Source organism: Oncorhynchus kisutch, linkage group LG15, assembly GCF_002021735.2.
Source record: "Oncorhynchus kisutch isolate 150728-3 linkage group LG15, Okis_V2, whole genome shotgun sequence".
NCBI lineage: Eukaryota > Metazoa > Chordata > Actinopteri > Salmoniformes > Salmonidae > Oncorhynchus > Oncorhynchus kisutch.
Window position 1 is genome coordinate 78,057,920 of NC_034188.2, and position 24,667 is coordinate 78,082,586.

The following is a 24,667-nucleotide window of genomic DNA, read 5'->3' on the forward strand; positions in this document are numbered from 1 at the left end:
CCCCATGCCCTTCCCATACCCTCCCCATGCCCTCCCCATGCCCTCGCCATATCCTCCCCATGCCCTCCCCATGCCCTCCCCATACCCCCCCATGCCCTCCCCATACCCTCCCCATGCCCTCCCCATGCCCTCCCCATACCCTCTCCATGCCCTCCCCATGCCCTCCCCGTACCCTCCCCGTACCCTCCCCGTGCCCCCCCCGTACCCTCCCCATGCCCCCCATACCCTCCCCATACCCTCCCCATGCCCTCCCCATACCCTCCCCATACCCTCCCCATACCCTCCCCATGCCCTCCCCATGCCCTCCCCATGCCCTCTCCATGCCCTCCCCATGCCCTCCCCATGCCCCCCCATGCCCTCCCCATGCCCTCCCCAAGCCCTCCCCATACCCTCCCCATGCACTCCCCATGCCCTCCCCATGCCCTCCCCATGCCCTCTCCATGCCCTCCCCATGCCCTCCCCATGCCCCCCATGCCCTCCCCATGCCCTCCCCAAGCCCTCCCCATACCCTCCCCATGCACTCCCCATGCCCTCCCCACACCCTCCCCATGCCCTCCCCATACCCTCCCCATGCCCTCCCCATGCACTCCCCATGCCCTCCCCATACCCTCCCCATGCCCTCCCCATACCCTCCCCATGCCCTCCCATGACCTCTCCATGCCCTCCCCATACCCTCCCCATGCCCTCCCCATATCCTCCCCATGCACTCCCCATACCCTCCCCATACCCTCCCCATTCCCTCCCCATACCCTCCCCATGCCCTCCCCATGCCCTCCCCATACCTCCCCATGCCCTCCCAATACCCTCCCCATGCCCTCCCCATGCACTCCCCATGCCCTCCCCATACCCTCCCCATGCCCTCCCCATACCCTCCCCATGCCCTCCCATGACCTCTCCATGCCCTCCCCATACCCTCCCCATGCCCTCCCATATCCTCCCCATGCACTCCCCATACCCTCCCCATACCCTCCCCATTCCCTCCCCATACCCTCCCCATGCCCTCCCCATGCCCTCCCCATACCCTCCCCATGCCCTCCCCATGTCCTCCCCATACCCTCCCCATACCCTCCCCATGACCTCCCCATACCCTCCCCATACCCTCCCCATGCCCTCCCCATGCCCTCCCCATACCCTCCCCATGCCCTCCCCATACACTCCCCATACCCTCCCCATGCCCTCCCCATGCCCTCCCCATGACCTCCCCATACCCTCCCCATGCCCTCCCCATGCCCTCCCCATACCCTCCCCATGACCTCCCCATACCCTCCCCATGCCCTCCCCATGCCCTCCCCATGGCCTCCCCATGCCCTCCCCATACCCTCCCCATGCCCTCCCCATACCCTCCCCATGCCCTCCCCATACCCTCCCCATGCCCTCCACATACCCTCTCCATGCCCTCCCCATGCCCTCCCCATGCCCTCCCCATACCCTCCCCATACCCTCTCCATGCCCTCCCCATGCCCTCCCCATACCCTCCCCATGCCCTCCCCATACCCTCCCCATACCCTCCCCATGCCCTCCCCATACCCTCTCCATGCCCTCCCCATGCCCTCCCCATGCCCTCCCCATGCCCTCCCCATACCCTCCCCATGTCCTCCCCATGCCCTCCCCATGCCCTCCCCATACCCTCCCCATACCCTCCCCATGCCCTCCCCATACCCTCCCCATGCCCTCCCCATGCCCTCCCCATATCCTCCCCATGCCCTCCCCATGCCCTCCCCATGCCCTCCCCATGCCCTCCCCATATCCTCCCCATGCCCTCCCCATGCCCTCCCCATACCCTCCCCCATGCCCTCCCCATGCCCTCCCCATGCCCTCCCCATACCCTCTCCATACCCTCCCCATACCCTCCCCATGCCCTCCCCATGCCCTCCCCATACCCTCCCCATGCCCTCCCCATGCCCTCCCCATACCCTCTCCATACCCTCCCCATACCCTCCCCATGCCCTCCCCATGCCCTCCCCATACCCCTACCTCCTTCAGCTGGGCTCAGGTACGCTGCTGAGTGCCAGGGTCAGGAGAGGTACACCATTCAACCTGGAGACACAAACAATATACTGGCTTAGGTCTGAATCCACCTCTGGCATATTGCCTATTGTGAGTCATGGAAAAGAGAGAGAAACCTGGATGAACCTAAAACACCTATCATTGCTTTGGAAAAGCCTTAGTTTCCATGGTACCTCAGAGCTCTATCATGGTTGAACATTAATGGTTGAACATTAATGTTGGTTTATAGTGAACATAATAGCCTTTGATATCTCTATAGACTATAGAATTGACATTGTACATCTTGGAGGTTGACTGCATCGTGTGCTAGTGTGCTTTAAACTCTAATCTGTGTTGCTATGGTTAGACAGATGCTAAAATCACAGGGTTGGTCTTCTTCATGGAAAAGGGTTGTGTGGTATGTTCAAAATGATGCCATGCCCACACGCTATGCCCACATACAAGACTTTTAACACTAGAGAAAATCATCAAGGGACCCCAATTTGAGCCAATCAGAAGTCATTCTGACTGCAACATTCCAACAGCTTAGTACATATATTTAGTATATATTTGTGCAAAAATGATCATTTTGTTGTGTTTATGAAGGTCTTGGGTAACATTAGAATATAAAGATATATTTTTTTCGGGGTGCTGAAATCAAAGGGCGGAACTTGTGGCCAATCAGTAGGACCTCTGAAGACTTTGTGAGTACAGTTATCTGCTCGGAGGCTGGAGAGAGAGAGGTTAGTGGAGAAGCTGAGTTTGGCTCCAGAGACCCCTTCCTTTTCTTCCAGAGGAGCTAAGCAGTGCGTCAGTGTTTCCTCACATTAACTCTAACTCTCTGAGTTAGGCAAATATCTCTCTCTCCCCCCCTCTCTCTCTCTCACCCACTCTCTCTCTATCTCTCTCTCTCTCTCTCTGTCTCTCTCTCTCTCTGTCTCTCACTGTCTCTGTCTCTGTCTCTCTCTCTCTCACCCACTCTCTCTCTCTCTATTTCTCTCTCTCTCTTTATCTCTTTCTCAACCCCCTATTTCTGCTATTTAAAACCACAAGAGGCCATGGTCTTTGTTGGAAGTGGTAACCAAGAATGTTTTGAGAGAAGAAGAGTATAATTGCAACCACATGAAGCAACAAGCTGGACTCAGTGTGAAGTGGGTTGAACTGGAGCTGTAGGAGGAGACAGAGTGTCCGTGTGTCCGTATGTGTCTGTGTGTCCCTGCGGTCTGTGTGTGTCTGTGTGCGTGCGCCTGTGTTTGTTTATTCGTGCATGCGTGTGTGTGTGTGCGTGAGTCTGTGTGATATGATGTCTCGTCCAGCCAGTGAATAAGCTGTCTCTGACAGTCTCATCTCATTGTGGTAATTTGATTGAGTTTTTCAATCACGTTAATATTTCTCACCGAGCACCTCACATGTCAAGTGTCAATCTCTCTCCTCTTCAAAGCCGAACCGCAGACAGATTAAACCTTCCAAATAGACCAATCTATTCAGCTGCTCTGAGCTTCAAGGAGAGCAGAGCAGGAATCCAAACAAGAGGGAATAATTGTGGCATTAAAGGTAGTGTTTACATAAATAAAAGGAGATGAAGAGGTGAGGACAGCTGTACCTCAGTGATAGCTACAGCACCTTCAGAAAGTATTCATACCCCTTGACAACAGCCCAAATTCAAAATGGATAAAACATTTCTCACCCATATACACAAAATACCCTTTAATGATAAAGTGAAAACACATTATTTAACATTTTTACTAATTAATTGAAAATGAAATACAGAAATATCTCATTTATATAAATATTCATAGCACCTTGTCAATACTTTGGCTGTGATTAAATCTGTATTTCTGGGAAAGTTTATATGATCTTTCCACACCTGGATTGTGCGATATTGGCCCATGTATTACCTTCAAAGCTCTGTCAAATTGGTTGTTGATCTTAGTTTGACAACCATTTTCTGGTCTTGCCATAGATTTTCAAGTAGATTTAAGTCTTAACAGTAACTCGACCACTCAGGAACATTCACTGTGTTCTTGGTAAGCAACTACATTGTAGATTTGGCCTTGTGTTTTAGGTTATTGTCCTGCTGAAAGGTGAATTCATCTCCCAGTGTCTGGTGGAAAGCAGACAAACAGGTTTTCTTCTTGGATTTTGCCAGCGCTTAGCTCCAGTCAGTTAAATTGCTTTATCCTGAAAAACTCCCCAGTCCTTAACATAACCTATGTTTGAAAATAATGTGGAGAGTCGTACTCATCAATTTGTTGTTTTGGATTTGCCGCAAACATAACACTTTGTATTCTTTGCCACCTTTTTTGTGGGTTTACTTTAGTGCCTTGTTGCAAACAGGATGCATGTTTTGAATATGTTTATTCTGTATAGGCTTCCTTCGTTTCACTCTGTCAATTAGGTTAGTATTGTGGAGTAACTAGAATGTTGTTGATCCATCCTCAGTTCTCTATCACAGTCAATAAACGTTTAAAGTCACCATTGGCGTCATGGGGAAATCCCTGAGCGGATTCCTTCCTCTCCGGTAAAGGAGTTAGGAAGGACACCTGTATCTTTGTAGTGACTGGTGTATTGATACACCATCCAAAGTGTAATTACTACCTTTACAATGCTCAAAGGGAGATTCAATGTCTGCTTTTTTATTTTTACCCATCGGCCAATAGGTGACGTTCTTTGTGAGACATTGAAAAACCTCCCTGGTCTTTGTGGTTGAATCCGTGTTTGAAATTCGCTGTTGGACTGAGGGACCTGACAGATCATTTTATGTTTGGAGTAGATAGATAAGGTCATTCAACATGTTTTACTTCTGAAAGGTTTGTCATAACAAAGGGCTTGAGTACTTATTGACTGTTATTGACTTTCAGCTTTTCATTTTGAATTCATTTGTTAAAATGTCTAAAAACAATTCTCAATTTCAGTCTGTAAGAAAACAACAATTGGAAGAAGTCAAGTGGTGTGAATAGTTTCTGAAGGCACCTTCTGTGTGGTGGGCTGAGGGCTGGGAGAAATGCAATGGTTTATAGCCTAAATATTGGTTGATGATAAGGGAGAATATATTTTGTGAATTGTTTAGACAGATTGGAAACAGGAGGAAACAGAGGAGTGAAAGTTGGACTTCTGGGACAGTAAGATGGCACATTTCATTTGAATGTTACACACTAAACCACAGAGACACACTGTAAAAAAAAAATCTGGGGTGAATTGAAATAGACTCAAAAAAACACCAAGATGTACTTAATATAAATGTATTCAATGATTCAATGATTTTATCTCCAAAAATGAAGGATCAATAGAACTGAATCTCTTTCTTAAAATGTAGGTGTACTTTATAAGAGGATAACCAACTATAGAGAAAATCAAGTGATTGAACTCATTTGAAGTCTGTTTTTTATCTCCTTGCAATCTCCTATCTTCCCACAGTGGCTCTGTTTTTAGAGGATTGTGGGTAATTCAACATTTTTAGATTGTATGATTATTTTACAACCCATTCCCACAACTCTTAATACTAGAGGGAAACACAGTATCCTGCAATGTTGGCTGTAACACCACCAGTTAATGCTGGTGAATTGAGCACTGTGCTCAACAATGTCTCTCAAAATGGGTTAAACTGTTATAACACAGTGCCATGTTTCAAACATCCTCAGGATGATGTTTTTCAGCACTCTAGTAAAGTTAAGGATTCATCTCCTTGAATTTGGTGGCAGCATAGTTGCCACTAGTCTTAGTGTCACAAAGCACTTCATTTTAACAGCGTGGAGTAAAGAGAACCCTGTTGTGTGTGGAGTAAAGAGAACCCTGTTGTGTGTGGAGTAAAGAGAACCCTGTTGTGTGTTGAGTAAAGAGAACCCTGTTGTGTGTTGAGTAAAGAGAACCCTGTTGTGTGTGGAGTAAAGAGAACCCTGTTGTGTGTGGAGTAAAGAGAACCCTGTTGTGTGTGGAGTAAAGAGAACCCTGTTGTGTGTGGAGTAAAGAGAACCCTGTTGTGTGTTGAGTAAAGAGAACCCTGTTGTGTGTGGAGTAAAGAGAATCCTGTTGTGTGTTGAGTAAAGAGAACCCTGTTGTGTGTTGAGTAAAGAGAACCCTGTTGTGTGTGGAGTAAAGAGAACCCTGTTGTGTGTGGAGTAAAGAGAACCCTGTTGTGTGTGGAGTAAAGAGAACCCTGTTGTGTGTGGAGTAAAGAGAACCCTGTTGTGTGTGGAGTAAAGAGAACCCTGTTGTGTGTTGAGTAAAGAGAACCCTGTTGTGTGTGGAGTAAAGAGAACCCTGTTGTGTGTGGAGTAAAGAGAACCCTGTTGTGTGTTGAGTAAAGAGAACCCTGTTGTGTGTGGAGTAAAGAGAACCCTGTTGTGTGTGGAGTAAAGAGAACCCTGTTGTGTGTGGAGTAAAGAGAACCCTGTTGTGTGTGGAGTAAAGAGAACCCTGTTGTGTGTTGAGTAAAGAGAAACCTGTTGTGTGTGGAGTAAAGAGAACCCTGTTGTGTGTGGAGTAAAGAGAACCCTGTTGTGTGTGGAGTAAAGAGAACCCTGTTGTGTGTTGAGTAAAGAGAAACCTGTTGTGTGTGGAGTAAAGAGAACCCTGTTGTGTGTGGAGTAAAGAGAACCCTGTTGTGTGTGGAGTAAAGAGAACCCTGTTGTGTGTGGAGTAAAGAGAACCCTGTTGTGTGTGGAGTAAAGAGAACCCTGTTGTGTGTGGAGTAAAGAGAACCCTGTTGTGTGTGGAGTAAAGAGAACCCTGTTGTGTGTGGAGTAAAGAGAACCCTGTTGTGTGTTGCTCTTTGGATTCAAGATAAATATATGTGTTGCTATGTTATGTTATATTAATGGTGTTTTTCTCTCTCGTTCCCCTTTCGTGGGCCTCTGCTTGGACCAACAGTACCATCTTTTACCTTCACTCCTACAGGTAAGAACTTTTGATAATGCTTGACTTAAAATCTCATAACTGTCAATTTATCCACCTTTCAATGCAAGACTGCACTCACTGAGTTACACACAGCTGGCCTGAACAGGCCCAGTAGTCATTCTAGTCAGTCAGAAGATACACTCTTTGGTTAAAAGTACACAGCCACCAGAAAGGGAGCAGTGAGGTTTATGGTTCTACAAAGTGGTGTAGGTAATGTGTTCAGAGGTAAACTTTGAAAGAGGAGCGAGCCGTGCCGTGCCATCCGTGCTGCTAAGAAGCTGTTAAAACTGGCTGGGACTTGATCAAAGGGCTGCTGCTGCCCGCCTCTCTGCCTCTGATAGGATTTAGGATGATGACATGGTCAGTGACATGGACCAATCAGACAGAGCTGTGGACACAGTGTGATGATGTGGAGGCCCATCTCTCTCTCAGTTCAATTCAATTTAAGGGCTTTAGTGGCATGGGAAACATATGTTAACATTGTCAAAGCAAGTGAAGTAGATAATTAACAAAAGTTAAATAAACAATAAAAAGTAACAGTAAACATTACACTCACAAAAGTTCCAAAATAATAAAGACATTTCAAATGTCATATTAAGTGCAAATAGTTAAAGTACAAAATGGAAAATAAATCAACATAAATATGGGTTGTATTTACAATGGTGTTCTTCACTGGTTGCCTTTTCTTGTGGCAACAGGTCACAAATCTTGCTGCTGTGATGGCACAATGTGGTATATCACCCAATAGCTATTCTTTGTGGGAATTCTTTGTGGGTTTGTGTAATCTGAGGGAAATATGTCTCTAATATGGTCATACATTTGGCAGGAGGTTAAGTAGTGCAGCTCAGTTTCCACCTCATTTTGTGGACAGTGAGCACATAACCTGTCTTCTCTTGAGAGCCAGGTCTGCCTACGGTGGACTTTCTCAATAGCAAGGCTATGCTCATTGAGTCTGTACATAGTCAAAGCTTTCCTTAAGTTTGGGTCAGTCACAGTGGGTTAGGTATTCTGCTACTGTGTACTCTCTGTTTAGCGCCAAATAGCATTCTAGTTTGCTCAGTTTTTTTGTAAATTATTTCTGTAAATTCTTTCTCATGATTTGGTTTAGTCTAATTGTGTTGCTGTCCTGAGGCTCTGTGGCGTCTGTTTGTGTTTGTGAACAGAGCCCCAGGACCAGCTTGCTTAGGGGGCTCTACTCTGGAATAATTTCTCTGTAGGTGATTGCTTTGTTATGGAATCGCTTCCCTTTAGGTGGTTGTAGAATTTAACAGCTCTTTTCTGGATTTGGATAATTAGCTGTTATCGGCCTAATTCTGCTCTGCTTGCATTATTTGGTGTTTTTACGTTGTACACAGAGGATATTCTGCATGCAGAGTCTCAATTTGGTGTTTGTCCCATTTTGTGAATTCTTGGTTGGTGAGCCAGATCCTAATTGGTATTTTAAATGTCATGTTCCTTTTGATGACATAGAAGGCCCTTCTTGCCTTGTCTCTCAGCTCATTCACAGCTTTGTGTTAAGTTAACTCAGCCTACACATCAGTGCCACAGATATGTATAGTTTTTTGTGTGTTCTAGGGCAACAGTGTCTAGATGGAATTTGTGTTCCTGGCAACTGGACATCTCTCTCTCTCTCTCTCTCCTCTCTCTCTCTCTCTCTCTCTCTCTCTCTCTCTCTCTCTCTCTCTCTCTCTCTCTCTCTCTCTCTCTCTCTCTCTCTCTCTCTCTCTCTCTCTCTCTCTCTCTCTCTCTCTCTCTCTCTCTCTCTCTCTCTCTCTCTCTCTCTCTCTCTCTCTCTCTCTCTCTCTCTCTCTCTCTCTCTCTCTCTCTCTCTCTCTCTCTCTCTCTCTCTCTCTCTCTCTCTCTCTCTCTCTCTCTCTCTCTCTCTCTCTATATATATATATATATATATATATATATATATATATATATATATACATATACAGTGCCTTGCGAAAGTATTCACCCCCTTGAACTTTGCGACCTTTTGCCACATTTCAGGCTTCAAACATAAAGATATAAAACCATATTTTTTTGTGAAGAATCAACAACAAGTGGGACACAATCATGAAGTGCAACGACATTTATTGGATATTTCAAACCTTTTTAACAAATCAAAAACTGAAAAATTGGGCGTGCAAAATTATTCAGCCCCTTTACTTTCAGTGCAGCAAACTCTCTCCAGAAGTTCAGTGAGGATCTCTGAATGATCCAATGTTGATCTAATGATGATAAATACAATCCACCTGTGTGTAATCAAGTCTCCGTGTGTAATCAAGTCTCCGTATAAATGCACCTGCACTGTGATAGTCTCAGAGGTCCGTTAAAAGCGCAGAGAGCATCATGAAGAACAAGGAACACACCAGGCAGGTCCGAGATACTGTTGTGAACAAGTTTAAAGCCGGATTTGGATACAAAAAGATTTCCCAAGCTTTAAACATCCCAAGGAGCACTGTGCAAGCGATAATATTGAAATGGAAGGAGTATCAGACCACTGCAAATCTACCAAGACCTGGCCGTCCCTCTAAACTTTCAGCTCATACAAGGAGAAGACTGATCAGAGATGCAGCCAAGAGGCCCATGATCACTCTGGATGAACTGCAGAGATCTACAGCTGAGGTGGGAGACTCTGTCCATAGGACAACAATCAGTCGTATATTGCACAAATCTGGCCTTTATGGAAGAGTGGCAAGAAGAAAGCCATTTCTTAAAGATATCCATAAAAAGTGTCGTTTAAAGTTTGCCACAAGCCACCTGGGAGACACACCAAACATGTGGAAGAAGGTGCTCTGGTCAGATGAAACCAAAATGGAACTTTTTGGCAACAATGCAAAACGTTATGTTTGGCGTAAAAGCAACACAGCTCATCACCCTGAACACACCATCCCCACTGTCAAACATGGTGGTCGCAGCATCATGGTTTGGGCCTGCTTTTCTTCAGCAGGGACAGGGAAGATGGTTAAAATTGATGGGAAGATGGATGGAGCCAAATACAGGACCATTCTGGAAGAAAACCTGATGGAGTCTGCAAAAGACCTGAGACTGGGACGGAGATTTGTCTTCCAACAAGACAATGATCCAAAACATAAAGCAAAATCTACAATGGAATGGTTCAAAAATAAACATATCCAGGTGTTAGAATGGCCAAGTCAAAGTCCAGACCTGAATCCAATCGAGAATCCGTGGAAAGAACTGAAAACTGCTGTTCACAAATGCTCTCCATCCAACCTCACTGAGCTCGAGCTGTTTTGCAAGGAGGAATGGGAAAAATGTCAGTCTCTCGATGTGCAAAACTGATAGAGACATACCCCAAGCGACTTACAGCTGTAATCACAGCAAAAGGTGGCGCTACAAAGTATTAACTTAAGGGGCTGAATAATTTTGCACGCCCAATTTTTCCGTTTTTGATTTGTTAAAAAAGTTTGAAATATCCAATAAATGTCGTTCCACTTCATGATTGTGTCCCACTTGTTGTTGAAATACAGTTTTATATCTTTATGTTTGAATCCTGAAATGTGGCAAAAGGTCGCAAAGTTCAAGGGGGCCGAATACTTTCGCAAGGCACTGTATATATATATATATATATATATATATATATATATGTGCCAATCCTTGTAAATCAGAGAGAGAGGGAGAGAAGAAAAGAGAGAAGAAGAGTCCGAGAGGGGGAGTTATGTGAATCTTGTGGTTGTGGTGACTAATCCCATCTGTGCAGAGCAGAGTCTTTATCTAAACTGTGAGAGTTGTTTTTCTCCTCCTCGTCAGCCACAGGGCTTGGTGGGATCACACCTTTTCTCCTCCTCGTCAGCCACGGGGCTTGGTGGGATCACACCTTTTCTCCTCCTCGTCAGCCACGGGGCTTGGTGGGATCACACCTTTTCTCCTCCTCGTCAGCCACAGGGCTTGGTGGGATCACACCTTTTCTCCTCCTCGTCAGCCACGGGGCTTGGTGGGATCACACCTTTTCTCCTCCTCGTCAGCCACGGGGCTTGGTGGGATCACACCTTTTCTCCTCCTCGTCATCCACGGTGCTTGGTGGGATCACACCTTTTCTCCTCCTCGTCAGCCACAGGGCTTGGTGGGATCACACCTTTTCTCCTCCTCGTCACCACGGGGCTTGGTGGGATCACACCTTTTCTCCTCCTCGTCAGCCACGGGGCTTGGTGGGATCACACCTTTTCTCCTCCTCGTCAGCCACGGGGCTTGGTGGGATTTGTTGACTTCAAAAAAGCTTATGAATTAATTTGGCATGTGGGTCTGCTATACAAATTGATGGAAGGTAGTGTTGGGGGAAAACATAAAATAAAAAATCTATGTATACAAAGTGTGTGGTTAAAATTGGCAAAAAACACACACATTTCTTTTTATAGGGCCGTGGGTTGAGACAGGGATGCAGCTTAATCCCCACCCTCTTCAACATATATATCAATAAATTGGCAAGGGCAGTAGAACAGTCTGCAGCACCTGGACTCACCCTACTAGAATCTGAAGTCAAATGTCTACTGTTTGCTGATGATCTGGTGCTTCTGTCCCCAACCAAGGAGGACCTACATCAGCATCTAGATCTTCTGCATAGATTCTGTCAGACCTGGGCCCTGACAGTGAATCTCAGTAAAACAAAACGAATGGTTTTCCAAATAAGGTCAATTTGCCAGGACCACGAATACAAATTCCATCTAGACACTGTAGCCCTAGAGCACACAAAAAACGACACATACTGTACCTCGGCCTGAAGATCAGCGCCACAGGTAACTTCCACAAAGCTGTGAACGATCTGAGAGACAAGGCAAGAAGGGCCTTCCATGACATGAAATGGATTAGGATCAATTAGGATCTGGCAAAAAAATACTTGAATCATATAAAACCTATTGTCCTTTATGGTTGTGAGGTCTGGGGTCTGCACACCAACCAATAATTCACAAAATGGGAAAAACACCAATTTGAGACTCTGCATGCAGAATTCTGCAAAAATATCCCCCATGTACAACGTAAAACACAAAATAATGCATGCAGAGCAGAATTAGGCCGATACCCGCTAATTATCAAAATCCAGATAAGAACCGTTAATTTCTACAACCACCTAAAAGGAAGCAATTCCCCAAAATTCCATAACAAAGCCATCACCTAGAGAGAAATTAACTTGGAGAAGAGCCCCCTAAGCAAGCTGGTCCTGGGGCTCTGTTCACAAACACACCCCACAGCGCCCCACGACAACAACACAATTAGACCCATCCAAATCATGAGAAAACAAAAAGAGAATTACTTGATACATTGGAAAGAATCAAACTAGAATGCTATTTGGCCAAACAGAGAGTACACAGTAGCAGAATATCTGACCACTGTGACTGACCCAAGATTGAGGAAATCTTTGACTATATACAGACTCAGTGAGCATAGCCTTGCTATTGAGAAAGGCCACCGTAGGCAGACATGGTTCTCAAGAGAAGACAGGCTATGTGCACACTGCCCACAAAATGAGGTGGAAACTGAGCTGCACTTCCTAATCTCCTGCCCAATGTATGACCATATTAGAGACACATATTTCCCTCAGATTAAACAGATCCACAAAGAATTCAAGAACAAATCCAATTTTAATAAACTCACATATCTATTGGGTCAAATATCACAGTGTGCCATCACAACAGCAATATTTGTGACCTGTTGCCACAAGAAAAGGGCAACCAGTGAAGAACAAACACTATTGTAAATACAACCTATATTTATGGTTATTTATTTTCCCTTTTGTACTTTAACTATTTGCACATCATAACAATACTGTATGTAGACATAATATGACATTTGAAATGTCTTTATTATTTTGGAACTTTCGTGAGTGTAATGTTTACTGTTCATTTTCTATTTCACTTTAGTTTATAATCTATTTAACTTGCTTTGCCAATGTAAACATGTGTTTCCGATGCCAATGAAGCCCTTAAATTGAAAAATGTAATTGGAGAGAGAGAGAGAGAGAGAGAGAGAGAGAGAGAGAGAGAGAGAGAGAGAGAGAGAGAGAGAGAGAGAGAGAGAGAGAGAGAGAGAGGCTCTAAACCTTTCCTCAGAGAAGAGTTTGTAATTAAAGTTTGAGTTTATCTCTCCTTCACACCGGCAGCTTAAAGCTCCATGAAAGAGTCCAACTTCCAGCGCGCTGAGCTTCAAACACATGCCAGGCCTGCCAGGAGACCAAAGCACTGTGCAGCGCCCTAATCCTCTTACACACATACCCTGTCACAGTGACTCAGTCTCCACCCAGCTACACAGGGGATGTAGTAAACACACACATACATGCGTAAACACATACACATAAACACACACTGTCAAAAATATCACACACTGCACACATACAAACACAGGCTTACAGGAGAGACAAACACAGTCCATGTTATTGTGTTTTGATAAGCCTGTTACTCTGATGACGATTGTGATTATGGTATTCATGTCTGTACCTTTCTCTGTCTCTCTGTTCTCAGTGGCGTACCAGAGAGGTGGAGAGGCTGTCAGCAGTGCTGGAAGGTAAGAATACATGTCTCCTATGAGAGGGAGTGTTGTCTACATGTCTACTATGAGAGGGAGTGTTGTCTACATGTCTACTATGAGAGGGAGTGTTGTCTACATGTCTCCTATGAGAGGGAGTGTTGTCTACATGTTTAATAAGAGAGGGAGTGTTGTCTACATGTTTCCTATGAGAGGGAGAGTTGTCTACATGTCTCCTATGAGAGGGAGTGTTGTCTACATGTCTACTATGAGAGGGAGTGTTGTCTACATGTCTCTTATGAGAGGGAGTGTTGTCTACATGTCTCTTATGAGAGGGAGTGTTGTCTACATGTCTCCTATGAGAGGGAGTGTTGTCTACATGTCTACTGTGAGAGGGAGTGTTGTCTACATGTCTACTATGAGAGGGAGTGTTGTCTACATGTCTCTTATGAGAGGGAGTGTTGTCTACATGTCTACTATGAGAGGGAGTGTTGTCTACATGTTTACTATGAGAGGGAGTGTTGTCTACATGTCTACTGTGAGAGGGAGTGTTGTCTACATGTCTACTATGAGAGGGAGTGTTGTCTACATGTCTCTTATGAGAGGGAGTGTTGTCTACATGTCTCCTATGAGAGGGAGTGTTGTCTACATGTCTACTGTGAGAGAGAGTGTTGTCTACATGTCTACTGTGAGAGAGAGTGTTGTCTACATGTCTACTGTGAGAGAGAGTGTTGTCTACATGTCTACTGTGAGAGAGAGTGTTGTCTACATGTCTACTGTGAGAGAGAGTGTTGTCTACATGTCTACTGTGAGAGAGAGTGTTGTCTACATGTCTACTGTGAGAGAGAGTGTCGTCTACATGTCTACTGTGAGAGAGAGTGTTGTCTACATGTCTACTGTGAGAGAGAGTGTTGTCTACATGTCTACTGTGAGAGAGTGTTGTCTACATGTCTACTGTGAGAGAGAGTGTTGTCTACATGTCTACTGTGAGAGAGAGTGTTGTCTACATGTCTACTGTGAGAGAGAGTGTTGTCTACATGTCTACTGTGAGAGAGAGTGTTGTCTACATGTCTACTGTGAGAGAGAGTGTTGTCTACATGTCTACTGTGTGAGAGAGTGTCGTCTACATGTCTCCTATGAGAGGGAGTGTTGTCTACATGTCTACTGTGAGAGAGAGTGTTGTCTACATGTCTACTGTGAGAGAGAGTGTTGTCTACATGTCTACTGTGAGAGAGAGTGTTGTCTACATGTCTACTGTGAGAGAGAGTGTTGTCTACATGTCTACTGTGAGAGAGAGTGTTGTCTACATGTCTACTGTGAGAGAGAGTGTTGTCTACATGTCTACTGTGAGAGAGAGTGTCGTCTACATGTCTACTGTGAGAGAGAGTGTTGTCTACATGTCTACTGTGAGAGAGAGTGTTGTCTACATGTCTACTGTGAGAGAGTGTTGTCTACATGTCTACTGTGAGAGAGAGTGTTGTCTACATGTCTACTGTGAGAGAGAGTGTTGTCTACATGTCTACTGTGAGAGAGAGTGTTGTCTACATGTCTACTGTGAGAGAGAGTGTTGTCTACATGTCTACTGTGAGAGAGAGTGTTGTCTACTGTGAGAGAGAGTGTTGTCTACATGTCTCTTATGAGAGGGAGTGTTGTCTACATGTCTACTATGAGAGAGAGTGTTGTCTACATGTCTACTGTGAGAGAGAGTGTTGTCTACATGTCTACTGTGAGAGAGAGTGTTGTCTACATGTCTACTGTGAGAGAGAGTGTTGTCTACATGTCTACTGTGAGAGAGAGTGTTGTCTACTGTGAGAGAGAGTGTTGTCTACATGTCTACTGTGAGAGAGAGTGTTGTCTACATGTCTACTGTGAGAGAGAGTGTTGTCTACATGTCTACTGTGAGAGAGAGTGTTGTCTACATGTCTACTGTGAGAGAGAGTGTTTTCTTACATGTCTACTGTGAGAGAGAGTGTTGTCTACATGTCTACTGTGAGAGAGTGTTGTCTACATGTCTACTATGAGAGGGAGTGTTGTCTACATGTCTACTGTGAGAGAGAGTGTTGTCTACATGTCTACTGTGAGAGAGAGTGTTGTCTACATGTCTACTGTGAGAGAGAGTGTTGTCTACATGTCTACTGTGAGAGAGAGTGTTGTCTACATGTCTACTGTGAGAGAGTGTTGTCTACATGTCTACTGTGAGAGAGAGTGTTGTCTACATGTCTACTGTGAGAGAGAGTGTTGTCTACATGTCTACTGTGAGAGAGAGTGTTGTCTACATGTCTACTGTGAGAGAGAGTGTTGTCTACATGTCTACTGTGAGAGAGAGTGTTGTCTACATGTCTACTGTGTGAGAGAGTGTCGTCTACATGTCTCCTATGAGAGGGAGTGTTGTCTACATGTCTACTGTGAGAGAGAGTGTTGTCTACATGTCTACTGTGAGAGAGAGTGTTGTCTACATGTCTACTGTGAGAGAGAGTGTTGTCTACATGTCTACTGTGAGAGAGAGTGTTGTCTACATGTCTACTGTGAGAGAGAGTGTTGTCTACATGTCTACTGTGAGAGAGAGTGTTGTCTACATGTCTACTGTGAGAGAGAGTGTCGTCTACATGTCTACTGTGAGAGAGAGTGTTGTCTACATGTCTACTGTGAGAGAGAGTGTTGTCTACATGTCTACTGTGAGAGAGTGTTGTCTACATGTCTACTGTGAGAGAGAGTGTTGTCTACATGTCTACTGTGAGAGAGAGTGTTGTCTACATGTCTACTGTGAGAGAGAGTGTTGTCTACATGTCTACTGTGAGAGAGAGTGTTGTCTACATGTCTACTGTGAGAGAGAGTGTTGTCTACTGTGAGAGAGAGTGTTGTCTACATGTCTCTTATGAGAGGGAGTGTTGTCTACATGTCTACTATGAGAGAGAGTGTTGTCTACATGTCTACTGTGAGAGAGAGTGTTGTCTACATGTCTACTGTGAGAGAGAGTGTTGTCTACATGTCTACTGTGAGAGAGAGTGTTGTCTACATGTCTACTGTGAGAGAGAGTGTTGTCTACTGTGAGAGAGAGTGTTGTCTACATGTCTACTGTGAGAGAGAGTGTTGTCTACATGTCTACTGTGAGAGAGAGTGTTGTCTACATGTCTACTGTGAGAGAGAGTGTTGTCTACATGTCTACTGTGAGAGAGAGTGTTTTCTTACATGTCTACTGTGAGAGAGAGTGTTGTCTACATGTCTACTGTGAGAGAGTGTTGTCTACATGTCTACTATGAGAGGGAGTGTTGTCTACATGTCTACTGTGAGAGAGAGTGTTGTCTACATGTCTACTGTGAGAGAGAGTGTTGTCTACATGTCTACTGTGAGAGAGTGTTGTCTACATGTCTACTGTGAGAGAGAGTGTTGTCTACATGTCTACTGTGAGAGAGAGTGTTGTCTACATGTCTACTGTGAGAGAGTGTTGTCTACATGTCTACTGTGAGAGAGAGTGTTGTCTACATGTCTACTGTGAGAGAGAGTGTTGTTTACTGTGAGAGAGAGTGTTGTTTACTGTGAGAGAGAGTGTTGTTTACTGTGAGAGAGAGTGTTGTCTACATGTCTACTGTGAGAGAGAGTGTTGTCTACATGTCTACTGTGAGAGAGAGTGTTGTTTACTGTGAGAGAGAGTGTTTTGTTCGTCTGTGTTTGTCTCCTCTGTATGAATATGAAACCTGAAATAATAGAACTTAACATATGGATCATAATACCGTATTCCAAGAGACAGATGTACTTTTCATTTGCGGAGGAGTGGGTACCTGGGTTGTTTTACGTGTGTGGGAGTGAAGGTGTACCTTCCTCTGAAGGACACTAGGGGGAGGACTTTAACTTCCTAATGCTTACAGCCCCGGCAGAGGAGGGGAAGGGGGGATGGGAGGAAAAGGAAAGGGAGGAGAGGAGAGTGGAAGGGAGGAGAGGAACAAAGGATTATCTCATCTGCCCAAACCCCCATCCTCTGCATCCCACAGAGAAGAGCACCATGTCTGGCCACAAGGCCGTGCCATAGCATTTAATTTAACAAACTCAGAGATGGCGATAGTTGTGTATGCACACACCCTACTCTTTAGAATGGATGGCCCTATGGAACGAGATGGGAGGAGTGACACAGAAGAGGGTGTGACAGAGACCAGTAGCCTATGTGTTGTTTTCCAGACTACCTGCTAGTCACCCATACTGAGACACTCATACATTCAGACACGGATCTTAGAGTCTCCTCACTCATCTAGAACACACATTAATGCTAATGTATCTACAGACTTGTTTGAAGTAAGCAGTGTTTTGGTATTGTCCTCCCTTTGTGCTCAAAGTATCTATATGGTTGGCTGTTGTTCCATAGCCGTTATGTGTCTGTCTATATGGTCGTGTTATTACCGTGTTATGTGATTGAGTCAGTTCTACAACCTGGATATGGGAGCTCTGCTCAAAGACAATCACCATTCTCTATCTCCACTGAACCACTCAGGTGATTGAGGAGCCATTTGGAGATTGGATTAATGTGTTCATTACTCAAAATGAATGACTGGAAACACTGAATAAGTCATTTGAAAAGGACACGAAAAAGAAAACTCAATACAATGTGAATATCTGCCAGGTTGGATTGTTCCAGTGGAAGTGGTGGGAGAGAATTACCAGTTAAAACCGTTTGTTAAGTAGTGGTAGTGATGGGAGAGAATTACCAGTTAAAACACACCGTTTGTTAAGTAGTGGTAGTGGTGGGAGAGAATTACCAGTTAAAACCGTTTGTTAAGTAGTGGTAGTGATGGGAGAGAATTACCAGTTAAAACACACCGTTTGATAAGTAGTGGTAGTGATGGGAGAGATTTACCAGTTAAAACCGTTTGTTAAGTAGTGGTAGTGATGGGAGAGAATTACCAGTTAAAACCGTTTGTTAAGTAGTGGTAGTGATGGGAGAGATTTACCAGTTAAAACCGTTTGTTAAGTAGTGGTAGTGGTGGGAGAGAATTACCAGTTAAAGCACACCGTTTGTTAAGTAGTGGTAGTGGTGGGAGAGAATTACCAGTTAAAACCGTTTGTTAAGTAGTGGTAGTGATGGGAGAGAATTACCAGTTAAAACCGTTTGTTAAGTAGTGGTAGTGATGGGAGAGATTTACCAGTTAAAACCGTTTGTTAAGTAGTGGTAGTGGTGGGAGAGAATTACCAGTTAAAGCACACCGTTTGTTAAGTAGTGGTAGTGGTGGGAGAGAATTACCAGTTAAAGCACACCGTTTGTTAAGTAGTGGTAGTGATGGGAGAGAATTACCAGGTAAAACCGTTTGTTAAGTAGTGGTAGTGATGGGAGAGAATTACCAGTTAAAACCGTTAAGTAGTGGTAGTGGTGGGAGAGAATTACCAGTTAAAACCGTTTGTTAAGTAGTGGTAGTGATGGGAGAGAATTACCAGTTAAAGCACACCGTTTGTTAAGTAGTGGTAGTGATGGGAGAGAATTACCAGGTAAAACCGTTTGTTAAGTAGTGGTAGTGATGGGAGAGAATTACCAGTTAAAACCGTTTGTTAAGTAGTGGTAGTGGTGGGAGAGAATTACCAGTTAAAACCGTTTGTTAAGTAGTGGTAGTGGTGGGAGAGAATTACCAGTTAAAGCACACCGTTTGTTAAGTAGTGGTAGTGATGGGAGAGAATTACCAGTTAAAACCGTTTGTCAAGTAGTGGTAGTGATGGGAGAGAATTACCAGTTAAAACCGTTTGTTAAGTAGTGGTAGTGATGGGAGAGAATTACCAGTTAAAGCACACCGTTTGTTAAGTAGTGGTAGTGATGGGAGAGAATTACCAGGTAAAACCGTTTGTTAAGTAGTGGTAGTGGTGGGAGAGAATTACCAGTTAAAACCGTTTGTTAAGTAGTGGTAGTGATGGGAGAGAATTACCAGTTAAAACCGTTTGTTAAGTAGTGGTAGTGATGGGAGAGATTTACCAGTTAAAACCGTTTGTTAAGTAGTGGTAGTGGTGGGAGAGAATTACCAGTTAAAGCACACCGTTTGTTAAGTAGTGGTAGTGATGGGAGAGAATTACCAGGTAAAACCAAGTATAGCCTTTGGGCCCTAGTAGATCGCCACATTTAATTATAAGGCTATTTAATCTGGCTGCTTCAAATGTAACATGTCAGCCCTGGGTTCACGATGTGGAAGTTTAGACAAGCAGAGAGCTGCTATTCTGTTCAGACAGCAGAGAGCTGCTATTCTGTTCAGACAGTAGAGAGCTGCTATTCTGTTCAGACAGTAGAGAGCTGCTATTCTGTTCAGACAGCAGAGAGCTGCTATTCTGTTCAGACAGCAGAGAGCTGCTATTCTGTTCAGACAGCAGAGAGCTGCTATTCTGTTCAGACAGTAGAGAGATGGTAGTCTGTTCAGACAGTAGAGAGATGGTAGTCTGTTCAGACAGTAGAGAGATGGTAGGCTGTTCAGACAGCAGAGAGCCTGTATTCTGTTCAGACAGCAGAGAGATGGTAGTCTGTTCAGACAGTAGAGAGATGGTAGGCTGTTCAGACAGCAGAGAGCCTGTATTCTGTTCAGACAGCAGAGAGATGGTAGTCTGTTTAGACAGTAGAGAGATGGCAGTCTGTTCAGACAGTAGTGAGATGGTAGTCTGTTCAGACAGTAGTGAGATGGTAGTCTGTTCAGACAGCAGAGAGATGGTAGTCTGTTCAGACAGTAGTGAGATGGTAGTCTGTTCAGACAGTAGTGAGATGGTAGTCTGTTCAGACAGCAGAGAGATGGTAGTCTGTTTAGACAGTAGAGAGATGGCAGTCTGTTCAGACAGTAGTGAGATGGTAGTCTGTTCAGACAGTAGTGAGATGGTAGTCTGTTCAGACAGCAGAGAGATGGTAGTCTGTTCAGACAGTAGTGAGATGGTAGTCTGTTCAGACAGTAGTGAGATGGTAGTCTGTTCAGACAGCAGAGAGATGGTAGTCTGTTCAGAGAGATGGTAGTCTGTTCAGACAGTAGTGAGATGGTAGTCTGTTCAGACAGCAGAGAGATGGTAGTCTGTTCAGACAGCAGAGAGATGGTAGTCTGTTCAGACAGCAGAGAGATGGTAGTCTGTTCAGACAGCAGAGAGATGGTAGTCTGTTCAGACAGCAGAGAGATGGTAGTCTGTTCAGACAGCAGAGAGATGGTAGTCTGTTCAGACAGTAGATAGATGGTAGTCTGTTCAGACAGTAGATAGATGGTAGTCTGTTCAGACAGTAGAGAGATGGTAGTCTGTTCAGACAGTAGAGAGATGGTAGTCTGTTCAGACAGCAGAGAGCCTGTATTCTGTTCAGACAGCAGAGAGATGGTAGTCTGTTCAGACAGTAGTGAGATGGTAGTCTGTTCAGACAGCAGAGAGATGGTAGTCTGTTCAGACAGCAGAGAGATGGTAGTCTGTTCAGACAGTAGTGAGATGGTAGTCTGTTCAGACAGTAGAGAGATGGTAGTCTGTTCAGACAGCAGAGAGATGGTAGTCTGTTCAGACAGCAGAGAGATGGTAGTCTGTTCAGACAGTAGAGAGATGGTAGTCTGTTCAGACAGTAGAGAGATGGTAGTCTGTTCAGACAGTAGTGAGATGGTAGTCTGTTCAGACAGCAGAGTGATGGTAGTCTGTTCAGACAGCAGAGAGATGGTAGTCTGTTCAGACAGCAGAGAGATGGCAGTCTGTTCAGACAGCAGAGAGATGGTAGTCTGTTCAGACAGCAGAGAGATGGTAGTCTGTTCAGACAGTAGTGAGATGGTAGTCTGTTCAGACAGCAGAGAGATGGTAGTCTGTTCAGACAGCAGAGAGATGGTAGTCTGTTCAGACAGTAGAGAGATGGTAGTCTGTTCAGACAGTAGAGAGATGGTAGTCTGTTCAGACAGTAGTGAGATGGTAGTCTGTTCAGACAGCAGAGTGATGATAGTCTGTTCAGACAGCAGAGAGATGGTAGTCTGTTCAGACAGCAGAGAGATGGCAGTCTGTTCAGACAGTAGATAGATGGCAGTCTGTTCAGACAGTAGAGAGATGGTAGTCTGTTCAGACAGTAGAGAGATGGTAGTCTGTTCAGACAGTAGAGAGATGGTAGTCTGTTCAGACAGTAGAGAGATGGTAGTCTGTTCAGACAGTAGAGAGATGGTAGTCTGTTCAGACAGTAGAGAGATGGTAGTCTGTTCAGACAGTAGAGAGATGGTAGTCTGTTCAGACAGTAGAGAGATGGTAGTCTGTTCAGACAGTAGTGAGATGGTAGTCTGTTCAGACAGCAGAGTGATGGTAGTCTGTTCAGACAGCAGAGAGATGGTAGTCTGTTCAGACAGCAGAGAGATGGCAGTCTGTTCAGACAGCAGAGAGATGGTAGTCTGTTCAGACAGCAGAGAGATGGTAGTCTGTTCAGACAGTAGTGAGATGGTAGTCTGTTCAGACAGTAGAGAGATGGTAGTCTGTTCAGACAGCAGAGAGATGGTAGTCTGTTCAGACAGCAGAGAGATGGTAGTCTGTTCAGACAGTAGAGAGATGGTAGTCTGTTCAGACAGTAGAGAGATGGTAGTCTGTTCAGACAGTAGTGAGATGGTAGTCTGTTCAGACAGCAGAGTGATGATAGTCTGTTCAGACAGCAGAGAGATGGTAGTCTGTTCAGACAGCAGAGAGATGGCAGTCTGTTCAGACAGTAGATAGATGGCAGTCTGTTCAGACAGTAGAGAGATGGTAGTCTGTTCAGACAGTAGATAGATGGCAGTCTGTTCAGACAGTAGAGAGATGGTAGTCTGTTCAGATGGTGTAAAGGAGATAGAAACCTGGACAGGAGATGATATCCTACTGCGTTGGTGGTGGTTGTTTGGGGGAACATTGGTGGCTCAGTGAGTGTTGGTGGTTTGGGGAAGCATTGGTGGTTCAGTGAGTGTTGGTGGTTTGGGGGAACATTGGTGGCTCAGTGAGTGTTGGTGGTTTGGGGAAGCATTGGTGGTTCAGTGAGTGTTGGTGGTTTGGGGCAGTGTTGGTGGTTCATTGAGTGTTGGTGGTTCAGTGAGTGTTGGTGGTTTGGTGGAGCGTTGGTGGTTCAGTGAGTGTTGGTGGTTTGGTGGAGCGTTGGTGGTTCAGTGAGTGTTGGTGGTTTGGTGGAGCGTTGGTGGTTCAGTGAGTGTTGGTGGTTCAGTGAGTGTTGGTGGTTTGGTGGAGCGTTGGTGGTTCAGTGAGTGTTGGTGGTTTGGGGGAGTGTTGGTGGTTCAGTGAGTGTTGGTGGTTTGGTGGAGTGTTGGTGGTTCAGTGAGTGTTGGTGGTTTGGTGGAGCGTTGGTGGTTTAGTGAGTGTTGGTGGTTTGGTGGAGCGTTGGTGGTTTAGTGAGTGTTGGTGGTTTGGGGGAGTGTTGGTGGTTCAGTGAGAGCATTTTCCATCACTGGGAGTGAGTTCTGTCTGGCTTTCTAACGCTCAGTGAAACAGTGTCATTGGCCATGGACAAGTCAAGTGCACATCATCTATTTATCTGAGCTTTCCTCTAATGCAAGGCCAATGGAGATGGGAGCAGGAAGGAGAGGGAGAGATCATTTCTGTAAAACAACAACCTAACTATAGGGATCATTTCAGTATACCAGTCTGGAAATGAGTGAATCCCCATCGATCTGCCTAAAACCCCATTCATTACATGTTCTTGTTAGACATATCAATATGAATTCTTGCTGTGCTATAGTGGTGAAGCATTTTCCATTGTTAGTCAGCGTTGGCTGTTTTGTACTCCATCCTTCCAGGCCAGGTTTGCTGAACATTGGGGAGTCTGCTACCCAGCCCTGGTTGGCTGATACCTGGCCCAACTCCTGCTCCAATCACAACGACTGTAGCATGAACTGCTGCACTGCAGGACAGGGCAACAGTGACAGCAACCTGGCTACATACAGCCGCCCAGGTGAGTACGCTACGCACTGGAACAACACACCCAAACATAAACTGGACTAAAACAGTTATCCATAGGGGCAAAGGGGCACATGCCCCCTCAGATTTGTCCTGTTAAATATAAATAAATAAATAAAAAATAAAAATATATATATATATATTTATGTTTTGTTTTAGTTTGTTCTGTGTAATGCTACTAGCCACTTAGCAATTTTATGAAGTTGGCTTTAGCCCAGATAGATTCCGAATCTCATAACCTGCTACCAAGAAGAATCAGTTTGGTAGACTTCTGATAAGTAAGCAATTACTAAATGTACTGAATAAGACTCACATTCCTTTCAAGATTTTAGCAGCGATGCAGAGAAGCATATATATATATATATATAATTGTTTTAAAGAACTACCAGTCAGGAGGATACAGACAGCTCAAGCGGTATGCTTAGATATGCAGGAAAATATGCATAATGATTATGGTTGCAGGAAAAAGCTGTTTCAGGTGTTTGAAAAATGCAAAATTCTAGTCCCCCTCTGGACCAACACCCAGCCATTCTCACGTACTTTGTGCCCCCTCAGATTTTTGGGGTACATGTGACACCCTGCACTCAAAGCAAAGCATGGATAAGAATCATAAAAACGAGCGGACCTAGTCGGTAGAAAACAGAGAGAAGTGAAGTGAAATCCCAAATCTGGGTTAGCTCCCTTGAGACTTCTCTCTCTTACCTCTCTCCTCGCGAGGTCTCTATAACAAAAAACCTTAAGGGAGGCTTAGGAGTAGAAGTATGTGTGTTTGATTTATTTCAGGTTAAAGCGGGGCGGTTTCAGGCAGGAATTAAAAGGAGCATGCTGGATGAGCCTTATGGGTTTACTCTGCTGCAAATCTAATTGCTCTGCCAAATTCCATACTGTTGTTATAGCCTGCAATGTCATTTCCACTAAGTGCTCAGTTATTTAAGAAATGTGGAGCAGTGGCAGAGATCAGGGCAGGACTGCAGACTGCAGCCAACACCGGATGTAGAGATGGAGAGAGAGAGGTACCTGGAAGAGTGCATAGATAGAAAGGGAACGAAGGAGGAAAAAGAATGATGAGGGAGGATATGTAGCATACACAGAGATAAATGGAGAGAGAAAGTAGAGGGGAAGTAAATTGGACAGAGAAAGAGAAAGAATGAGGGAGTTGGGAGGAAAGTAAAGAGAGCAGAAGAGATGGACAGTAACGGAGGGTGGGAGGGTTATGGTACACCTCCAGGTGGCCTCTCAGTCAGCAGTACTTTCTATAAACAATAGGGATTGAGTTTGGCTCTGAAGTCAAAGGGACACACACACACGCACACACACACACACACACACACACACACACACACACACACACACACACACACACAAAAGAGCGCTATAAGTACTCACACTCTACAGAGAAAGAGGGTCAACAGCTGCTAGAGGAGGGAGATGTATG

The 24,667-nt window shown here is 44.9% G+C and overlaps 1 protein-coding gene across 3 annotated transcripts in view; it reads left to right on the forward strand.

Moving 5' to 3' along the window:
• Positions 1-24,667, forward strand: part of robo1 (roundabout, axon guidance receptor, homolog 1 (Drosophila)) — a 384,177-nt gene that overhangs the window by 325,296 nt on the left and 34,214 nt on the right. For all 3 annotated transcript variants that reach the window (XM_031791145.1, XM_031791146.1, XM_031791147.1), the window contains 3 exons: positions 6,856-6,882; positions 13,347-13,389; positions 23,073-23,227. In XM_031791145.1, the coding sequence (XP_031647005.1) occupies positions 6,856-6,882; positions 13,347-13,389; positions 23,073-23,227 (225 nt within the window). The remainder of the gene's footprint in view (positions 1-6,855; positions 6,883-13,346; positions 13,390-23,072; positions 23,228-24,667) is intronic.